Source organism: Nerophis ophidion, linkage group LG05 (assembly GCF_033978795.1).
Source record: "Nerophis ophidion isolate RoL-2023_Sa linkage group LG05, RoL_Noph_v1.0, whole genome shotgun sequence".
NCBI classification, from domain to species: Eukaryota; Metazoa; Chordata; class Actinopteri; order Syngnathiformes; family Syngnathidae; genus Nerophis; species Nerophis ophidion.
The window spans coordinates 52651759-52662225 of record NC_084615.1 but is presented as its reverse complement, the minus strand read 5'-3'; the positions used below and the strand labels follow the sequence as shown (position 1 = coordinate 52662225).

Here is a 10467-nt window from a genome sequence, read left to right as displayed (position 1 = left end):
AGTTCAGTGCTCCTCCTGAAAATCTCCCGGGGCAACCATTCTCCCAAATTTCTACCGATTTCCACCTGGACAACTATATTGGGGGGGGTGCCTTTAAGGCACTGCCTTTAGCGTTCTCTACAACCTGTCGTCACGTCCGCTTTTCCTCCAAACTAACAGCGTGTCACATAATATTTGTGGCTTTTACACACACACACACACACACACACACACACACACACACACACACACACACACACACACACACACACGCACACACACACAAGAACAAGTGAATGCAAGGCATACTTGGTCAACAGCCATACAGGTCACACTGAGGGTGGCCGTCTAAACAACTTTAGCACTGTTACAAATATGCGCCACACTCTGAACCCACACCAAACAAGAATGACAAACACATTTCGGGTGAACATCCGCACCGTAACACAACAGAACAAATACCCAAAAACCCTTGCAGCACTAACTTTTCAGGGAAACTTACAGCAAACTGACCAATAATTAACGTTTTATTCATGCATTTTCTCTTGCTACTTCAAGGCTTGAATGTTTAGTTCATTCATTATTGTTATTTTATTTTCAAATTTATTATTAGCCTTTGGAAAAAAATTGATTTTTACCTCAGGAGATTGCAAATAGAAAAAAAGACAAAATGTTTATTTACATTTTATTTGATATGCCATTGATATGATTTTAATTATTATTATTATTATTTGACACTGGATTTTGCATGTCACTAAAGTTATATAAGCCTTGCTTGTTCAATATTTAATGCAAAACTTGTTTGGGTCCCTATTAAAAGGTTAATTTGTTCAACCTTGGCCCGCGGCTTTGTTCTGTTTAAAATTTTGGCCCACTCTGTATTTGAGTTTGACACCCCTGGTTTAGATTGTCCCGGGTTTAATAGTCTCTTTTAAATATATTTTTCTTGGACATGTTTTGTCCGTATGTGGGATCTATGTCATTTATATGTTAAGTTTTAACCCTGGTAATTGAAAAATTATTTAAATGGAAATGCCTTTTTTTTTCTCCAAACTCAAAAAAAAGAAATATAGTTTCGGGTTGTACCATTCCAGACACACAGGGGAGTTAATATTACCCAGGGTTTTTTTTTAAAATACGTCTTATGCTCTAAAAGGCACGTGTCTAGAATTGCAGCAAACCGGTCTTACTAATTACTCTGACCTTGTTTAGGTTGGCTCGGTTTTGATAGTCTATTTAAAATATCATTTTCTTATGGACAGGTTTTGTCCGTATGTGGGTCATTTATATGTTAAGTTCTCATCCTGTTAATTGATACATACATACATACATACATGCATACATACATACATACAATTACAACATGATACATCACAATTTCGAATTTGTCTTTTAAACATGTTCGAAAAGGAGTAGGAAGAAGCAGAGCTTATTGAATCCTACCACGGCCTTTTTCATTCCATAGCAAATGCTGACCCTTCCTGTTCTCAATGTATTGACAATAACTCGCTAGACAGATTGGCAAGCGATTCCAAGGAACTCATAAACTGGAAACCGGTTCTGAATAAGAACTGGTTTTCGATTTCCATTCCGAGTTCCCATCACTTAACTGTGAATGCTAATGGATAATGATATTTTCAAGTGGATTCTTAAAGTCAAACCTATTTTTTCCTCATTGGATTAATATTAGTTAAAGCGTGGAAACTGTCGACAGGAAAGCCCTTAAGTTTGTATTTGACACATTTATTTTAGATGAGCACTATTTTTGTCTCTTGTATTCTGCTTTGTCAATTTTTTCAAACACATATTGTTTGTAGGTGTGACGCTGGTTGTTCGTTTTGATACGAGTTGTACAGCTTGTTGAAATGCTTCGGAAAAGCCTTATTTTTCCCCTCATTGGATTAATATTAAAGCATGGAAAATGAAAGCTATTTTTTTATTTGACAAATTTATTTTAGATGGTTTTTACCACATTGTTTGTATGTAATGTGGATTGCTTGTTTTGATACCAATCATTCAGCCTGTCAATTGTGGAAATGCATCGGAAAAGACTGATTTTGTTTTTAGAGTATGAAGAAAAATACATAATAGTAAATGTGTTGTTGAGTGAATACATTTTAGGTGACTTAAAATACAGCCATTTTATAAATCTTTAAAATTGTTTTAATTCATTTATTTACAAAATACATTTGATACAACAAAAACACGACACAATCAATAAATCAAGACTAATAAAGTGGTTGTGAATGACTGGAAGTCTTCTGATTTCAAAGAAATGATCACATTCACTTCATTTTAGTTAAAAAATATAATAAAACAATTCTTTGTTATTCAGTTCCTGAGGCACACATCGAGTGTTTAGTAATTATGGCTCCTTATGTCAGTAGCCTCTGTCTTTCATGGCCACAAGATCATCCAAAAAACACACGACTACACAAAAAAGTGTTACATTGAATTTGCTGAGTGGTGCAAGTGATTATTTGTTTCAAGTGAACATTTTTTTAAATTATTTTATCACACTCACTATCATTTCCTTTTAAAATGCCCTCAAAGAATATATTTGAAGGAAGCAAAATGAAAGGTACATTCGTGTGTGTACAATCTATGTCACACAGAGATTCTGATCTGAAGATACTTGAATTAAGAATTGGTGTCTGCCAATAATAAAATATTCCATAAAAGCAACATCATCACTATGAGGTATAAACTAAGACAATTCAGTTGGGAGTGAGTTTGGTCACATTTTCCTTGCTCCTGACGGCACTTCTGTGTCCGCCTCTCTACGACTTGTTGATGCCAGCGTACAGCTCGTCTATTTGAGATCGAAAGTATTGTCTTAGTTCGTTCCTCTTGGCTTTCAGCGTTGGCGTGAGCAGGCCGTTGTTGACGGAGAACATCTCGCTGTGGATGTAAATAGCTTTCACCTGCAAGAAGGTAAATATCAGCACAGCTCCAAGTATCAGACAATGTCACAAACAAAGCTTTGTTTACCTGCTCAAAGGATTTCAGGCCAGACTCCTTGCCAAGTCGTACCATGTCCTTCAAGATGGCCGCCTTGACATCCTGCAGCCAGACAAGAAGGACTGAGAGCCCAGCACATATACGTCCTTGAAGCTATTACAGTTCATTCAGTCATCCCTTGTTCATTGCAACTAATTGGTTGAAGGCCTGGTAAACAAACTCCCGCAAAGTATGATTAATATATTATTAATGCATCAATATTTTTTATACAGTATAAACAAATCTTTGACATTCTACATGTTTTTTTTTAATCTTTGTGAAAGCCTTCTAAACATGAAATAACAGCCAAAACAGTCACCTCTACACACTTGTGTGTGTGTTGGTGTGAATAAAAATGAGACTGCAAGCAGTTGCAATTCCAAGACATTAGATGGCAGTAGTGTATAGGGTATGGTGTTTTGCCACAGTCAGGAAGTAGTCTTTGCTATTAAGTTCAGCCAGTCCTGTATTTTGTTGAGTCCTACGTGTTCATACTGCAAATATTGCACTTATGACAGCTGTTTGATTGTAACGCATATCATCATTGTACAATCCCTGTTTCCATATGAGTTGGGAAATTGTGTTAGATGTAAATATAAATGGAATACAATGATTTGCAAATCCTTTTCAACCCATATTCGGTTGAATGCATTACAAAGACACTATATTTGATGTTCAAACTCATAAACTTTATTTTCTTTTTGCAAATAATTATTAACTCAGAATATTATGGCTGCAACAGGTACCAAAGTAGTTGGCAAAGGGCCTGCTCACCACTGTGTTACATGGCCTTTCCTTTTAACAACACTCAGTAAACGTTTGGGAACTGAAGAGACACATTTTTTAAGCTTCTCGGGTGGAATTCTTTCCCATTCTTGCTTGATGTACAGCTTAAGTTGGTCAACAGGTCGGGGGTCTCCGTTGTGGTATTTTACGCTTCATAATGCGCCACACATTTTCAATGGGAGACAGTTCTGGTGTACAGGCAGGCCAGTCTAGTACCCGCACTTTTTTATCATGAAGCCACGTTGATGTAACACGTGGCCAGGCATTGTCTTGCTGAAATAAGCAGGGGCGTCAATGGTCACGTTGCTTGGATGGCAACATATGTTGCTCCAAAACCTGTATGTACCTTTCAGCATTAATGGCGCTTTCACATTTGTGTAAGTTACCCATGTCTTGGGCACTAATACACCCCCATACTATCACAGATGCTGGTTTTTCAACTTTGCGCCTATAACAATCCGGATGGTTCTTTTCCTCTTTGGTCCGAAGGACACAACGTCCACAGTTTCCAAAAACAATTTGAAATGTGGACTCGTGAGACCACAGAACACTTTTCCACTTTGTATCAGTCCATCTTAGATGAGCTCAGATCCAGCGAAGCCGACAGTGTTTCTGGGCGTTGTTGATTAACGGTTTTCGCCTTGCAAAGAAGAGTTTTAACTTGCACTTGCAGATTTAGCGACCAACTGTAGTTACTGACAGTGGGTTTCTGAAGTGTTCCTGAGCCCATGTGGTGATATCCTTTACACACTGACAGTGTGTTTCTGAAGTGTTCCTGAGCCCGTGTGGTGATATCCTTTACACAGTGATGTCGCTTGTTGATGCAGTACAGCCTGAGGGATCGAAGGTCATGGGCTGAGCTGCTTACGTGCAGTGATTTCTCAAGGTTTTCTGAACCTTTTGATGATACTATGGACCGTAGATGGTGAAATCCCTAAATTCCTTGCAATAGCTGGTTGAGGAAGGTTTTTTTTAAACTGTTCAACAATTTGCTCACGCATTTGTTGACAAAGTGGTGACCCTCGCCTCATCTTTGTTTGTGAATGACTGAGCATTTCATGGAATCTACTTTTATACCCAATCATGGCACCCACCTGTTCCCAATTAGCTTGCACACCTGTGGGATGTTCCAAATAAGTGTTTGATGAGCATTGCTCAACTTCATCAGTATTTATTGCCACCTTTCCCAACTTCTTTGTCACATGTTGCTGGCATCAAATTCTAAAGTTAATGATTATTTGCAAAAAAAAAAATGTTTATCAGTTCGAACATCAAAAATATCTTGTCTTTGTAGCATATTCAACTGAATATGGGTTGAAAATGATTTGCAAATCATAGCATTCCGTTTATTTTTACGTCTAACACAATTTCCCAACTCATATGGAAACCGAGTTTGTAGTTTTCATTACCAAATGTGGAGGTGTTAAAATCACCATGTAAAATCACTTATGCTAATCCTTCGCATGTCTGTGGTGAATCCAATGTGCATTTGCACTGAGCTAGCGCATTTTGAAAAGTTGGGCCTTGCTGTACTTTTGAGTGGCTACTGCTTACTGTGTTGACATTGAAAATTGAAATATTACTTAGAGGCAGTTTGGCTGAGTGCACTGAGTGTGTGACTGCTTGTTTCCCCGCCAAATGTTTGAGCTGCTGCCGAAACTGCAACCACACGTGACGTCCCTTGCAACAAAGGTATCGAAATATTGTACTAATTGATTTAATTTGAATTGGTAACTGGTAGTACCACAGGACTTTGTAAAAGTACCGAATTTGGTATCCATCACTACACGGGTTGCCTGATAGATCATTGTTACGGCCTTTGACCGGCCACTACAACGCCGCCACAGAAGAGGTCTCAATGGCAATATACTTGTGAGCAAAGAGAGGTCCAGTTTGGGTGAAGCTTGGTTGCACAAAGTATTCACTTCAGAATCACATTTTAACCTCGTGACTAACTGTGTTAACAACTTCCACCAGCAGCCAGAGTGACATTGTGCTGTGGTAAGTCCTCATACATGTACATTTGAATGTAACAATTAATAATTTGACACTGTTTAGTTCCCCTATAGCTTGTCAGAGATACATGACCTTGCTTGTAGCCAGTAGCTCTCAGTTTCTGTTGTATCGTAATTTTTGTGTTTGCAGTGTTATTGTAGATATTGTCTAGCAAGTTTGAGACCCCCGTTACACAGCCGTGGATTTTACCGCTCTGCTGCAAAGCGCGTCGTAGCTGCCGTCTACTTTCATGGTCCTCTTCGTCCATGCAGATAGGAAGTCAGGGTCTAGGACCACCACTGCTACAAGATAAGCCTGTGGAGAAAACAAATAAAACCACACATATGACTTACTGTGAGTACAGTACAATTGAGGCTTCATTTCATATCGAGCCTACAGGTTACAACTTTATATGGGCCTGTGTGTTGGTAATTCCACACAAACACAATGTAGAGCAGTATTGTATTTGATTGCTCCTCCACACACCATGCAGAGAGTAGATGATAAATTGTTGCCTCATCACACCACCAGGGAATATTCCACTCAAGTAATGAGGTCAGTGGGATAAAACTATGACACTTTATGGTTCACTTCACTTACCTGCAGACTGTCACCATGCACAAACACCTGTGCCACTGCGTCACTCCTTACATAGACATTCTCTATCTTCTCAGGAGCGATATATTCTCCTTGGGCCAATTTAAAGATATGTTTCTTCCTGTCCACGATCTTGAGGGTGCCGTTCTGGAAGCACAAGTCTTGAAATTAAACATCTGCACACCTGCTTATCAGAACACAATCGGAGCAAAGAAAGGAAAGTCGTTTCGGTTTCCTACAGGAAGCCATTTGGCAATATCTCCGGTGTGAAGCCATCCTTCAGCATCGAGGGCCTCTGCCGTCTTTTCTGGATCGTTCAAGTAACCCAGGAACACATTGGGACCTTTCACACACACCTAGCAACCGACACAAACACATTGAATTTGTGTTATGAATACATTTGTTTTTTTATGGCTGTGTCTCACTTCTCCTTCGCCGTTTATTGCCAGGTAGTTCATCTGAGCCACGTCTACCAGTTTGATGTTGTTACACGGCAGAGGAGCACCAACGTGACCTGGGAAAGGAGGTGGAGCTTAATAACAGCAGTTCCTCGTGCAGACTATAAAAGTAAAAAAAGTGTCATACCTGCAGTCCAGTCGCCGGGCATAGTCATGGTGCAACCAGCAGTACATTCTGTCTGTCCATAACCTTCATAGAACTGTGGACAAACGCCACAATAATTTTAATCACTGTCATCATCGCAGCGTCTCAAAGTTCGATGCTAAAACTTGAGAGTAGTCAGAGCACAGCTTGCAAAGCAGTATGGAATTAAATAAATAAACAAGTCAACACACACATGATCAAATAAATAACTGGTAACACAAGTGAGTACACGTCACAATATTCAGTATGAGCATTATTGTCATCAACAATTATCCTAATCTTCTTGGATATGAAATACAGCAGAGCTGCACATGCTATCATTGGAAATTTTTACTCATCCATGATGACATTACAGACCTTGTGTACAGTGTCAACATCTTGTGCTCTTTCACCTCATGCTTGAGGAGGCTCTACAGGTAGGGATGTTCTGAACCGATACTGATATCAGCAAAAAAACAAGTATTGGATGATATCGGCTTGCATGTAAAATGTGTGATATAAGGTCCAATATAAGCAATCCTGTTTACTTGTGGGAAGCTGGACAGCCAGTTAACATCTAAATGGCCTCCAATAAGCACGCGATAGCACACTAGCTTGAAATTCGTAACAAGTGTCCTTAATTGAACAACATCACAGCTTAGAACAGTGGTTCTCAAATGGAGGTACGCGTACCCCCGGGTATACTTGAAGGTATACCAAGGGGTACGTGAGATTTTTAAAAAATATTCTAAAAATAGCAACAATTCAAAAATCCTTCAAAAATATATATTTTGAATAGTATTTCAACAAAATATGAATATAAGTTCATAAACTTTGAAAAGAAATGCAACAATGTCAATGTCAACTATTCAGTGTTGACAGCTAGATTTTTTGTGGACATGTTCCATAACTATTGATGTTAAAAAAAAAATTCTGAAAAAATGTTTAGAATGAAGTTGATGAATCCAGATGGATCTCTATTACAATCCCCAAAGAGGGCACTTTAAGTTGATAATTACTTCTATGTGTAGAAATCTTTATTTATAACTGAATCACTTGTTTATTTTTCAACAAGTTTTTAGTTATTTTTATATCTTTTTTTCCAAATAGTTCAAGAAAGACCACTACAAATAAGCAATATTTTGCACTGTTATATAATTTAATAAATCAGAAACTGATGACATAGTGCTTTATTTTACTTCTTTATCTCTTTTTTTTTCAACCAAAAATGCTTTGCTCTGATTAGGGGGTACTTGAATTAAAAAACTGTTCACAGGGGGTACATCACTGAAAAAAGATTGAGAACCACTGGCCTAGAACATTTGTAAACATAAACAGTAAATACCTACCATTATTCTCTGTTTGACTAATTTCACTTCATCAAGATTGTTTTAACATTCCACAATTTAATATTAATTACTAAATGTACAAACTTTAGAATAAGTATCAGAAATTAGAAGTAAATGTCACGACCTGTCTTGTCAGGTCTGACATGATCTTGTGTTTTCTTATTTTCTGTATTTGTACCCTGTCCTGCACTCTTATTTCTGTTCACTTCCTGTCTGGCTATGCCATACTGGCCTGAGCGCTGTTTCCCCACACCTGTTCCTGATTGGCGACCTGAGCATCTGTTTGTGGTTGCCACCAGGTTTCCTCATAAGCCAGTTTGCAGTCAGAGCTGGAAGATTGTCTAGGTTACTGACTTTTGACAAATGTTACTGACTGTGTTATCCTGCTTGCCCTGCTGCACTTTCTGGTTAATATACTCTTACCTGCACGTCCCCACCCATCTGCTGCATCTGGAGGTCACAAGTACCGCACGCAGCAAGGCATGATTGTGACAGTAACAAGATATTAAACGTGTTTATCTTAAACAAAATGAAGTACAGTTGTAACTTATACTGTCTGAAAAGGTCGGTCAAAGACCAAACTTTAAAAAAAAGGGAGAGCCATGTGGACACCACTTTTGTGGTTTGCTACAAGTTAATTTTTGAATTCAATCGTTCTTCTTATTCCTTTTTTATCAAAGTGCCGGTACTCGCTACTCTCTTTGGTCCCACGGTGGAATTTTGTGCAATTGTACAAAAAAAAACCAGATTACAGACCTGATTAAAAAATGGGCTGGATTCTTTGTTTGCATGATGTGAAAGGTTAGTTTGAGGTGATAGTGAGCAATCATATGACTTGTTTTTGTTTTGTGCAATGTTTGGTTGTACAATAACCAAAACAATACACAAAATTAGGGTGAAAATTTGGACATGTGTTTAAGTTGGGTTGTCTGAGAACAGATTTATCAACTCTCCCGCAGCGAGGCCCTTGTCGTCTTTGAAGTGTGTTCAGACTTATTTTAAAATACGATAACGTTCATCTGTTTCAGAATGTCAGAGTACATGCTGGAATTCATGTTTCTGTTCAATGAACCGCAGCTTCCGAGTGCAAGCATCACTCATGCAGCCCCAGACCATGACGCTACAATCACCATGCTTGGAGGCTTTGTGTTGTCTGAAATTTAAACAGTAATGTTTGTTGACACATTTTAGTGGCTAGTACAAAAAGTTGCTGTTTTTATCAGTAATTTCATTTCCATTTCAATTATTCTCAAAATGCAAACCTTTAATAGTTATAACTACTGCTCGTTAAAGACTGTAAATGATTTCATGATGAAATGTTGTCCTACCAGTGTACTGGAAGGCTAGAGAGAAAAGAGCTACACAAACTAGACACACAGTTACCTGACATCCTAATGCAGCTCGGAGGAAAGTGAGGACATCAGGAGAGATGGGGGCTGCTCCGGTTATCATGAGACGCACACGACCGCCTACAGTAGCCTGTGGAAGGCAGCATGCTCTTAGTCAACACCTCAATTGGCCACATCCTTTATATACTTTTATTCATATAATGACATACAGTGTGCAGGACATTTTCTAATGAAAATTACATGAATAAATTGACTGTCATTCCGTAATTTATTTCCTTTTACGGAAGATTTTTTGTAGAGAATAAATGATGAAAAAGACACTTAATTGAACGGTTCAAAATAGGAGTAAACAGGAAAAAAATGAAAACATAATTTTGAAACATAGTTTATCTTCAATTTCGACTCTTTAAAATTCAAAACTCACCCGAAAAAAAGAAGAGAAACACTAGTTCATTCGAATCTTTTGGGAAAAAATTTAAAAATAATTTATGCAACATCATTAGTAATTTTTCCTGATTAAGATTAATTTTAGAATTTTGATGACATGTTTCAAATAGGTTAAAATCCAATCTGCACGTTGTTAGAATATATAACAAATTGGACCAAGCTATATTTCTAACAAAGACGAATCATTTTTTCTTCTAGATTTTCCAGAACAAAAATTTTAAAAGAAATTCAAAACACTTTGAAATAAGATTCAAATTTGGTTCTAAAGATTTTGTTAATTTGCCAGAATAATTTTTTTGAATTTTAATCATAAGTTTGAAGAAATATTTCACAAATATTCTTCGTCGAAAAAACAGAAGCTAAAATGATGAATTAAATAAAAA

At 37.7% G+C, this 10467-nt stretch overlaps 1 protein-coding gene across 2 annotated transcripts in view; it reads right to left on the bottom strand.

Annotated features, from left to right (window-relative positions):
- Nucleotides 1-2119: 2119 nt before the first annotated feature.
- The window catches only part of LOC133553386 (long-chain-fatty-acid--CoA ligase 1-like), a 55381-nt gene continuing 47033 nt past the window's right edge, over nucleotides 2120-10467 (bottom strand). For both annotated transcript variants that reach the window (XM_061901517.1, XM_061901518.1), the window contains exons 14-21: nucleotides 9672-9767; nucleotides 6943-7015; nucleotides 6783-6871; nucleotides 6597-6713; nucleotides 6361-6504; nucleotides 5971-6075; nucleotides 2971-3042; nucleotides 2120-2903 (exon numbers count right to left, since the gene is read on the bottom strand). In XM_061901517.1, the coding sequence (XP_061757501.1) occupies nucleotides 2760-2903; nucleotides 2971-3042; nucleotides 5971-6075; nucleotides 6361-6504; nucleotides 6597-6713; nucleotides 6783-6871; nucleotides 6943-7015; nucleotides 9672-9767 (840 nt within the window). In that variant the 3' untranslated portion in view covers nucleotides 2120-2759. The remainder of the gene's footprint in view (nucleotides 2904-2970; nucleotides 3043-5970; nucleotides 6076-6360; nucleotides 6505-6596; nucleotides 6714-6782; nucleotides 6872-6942; nucleotides 7016-9671; nucleotides 9768-10467) is intronic.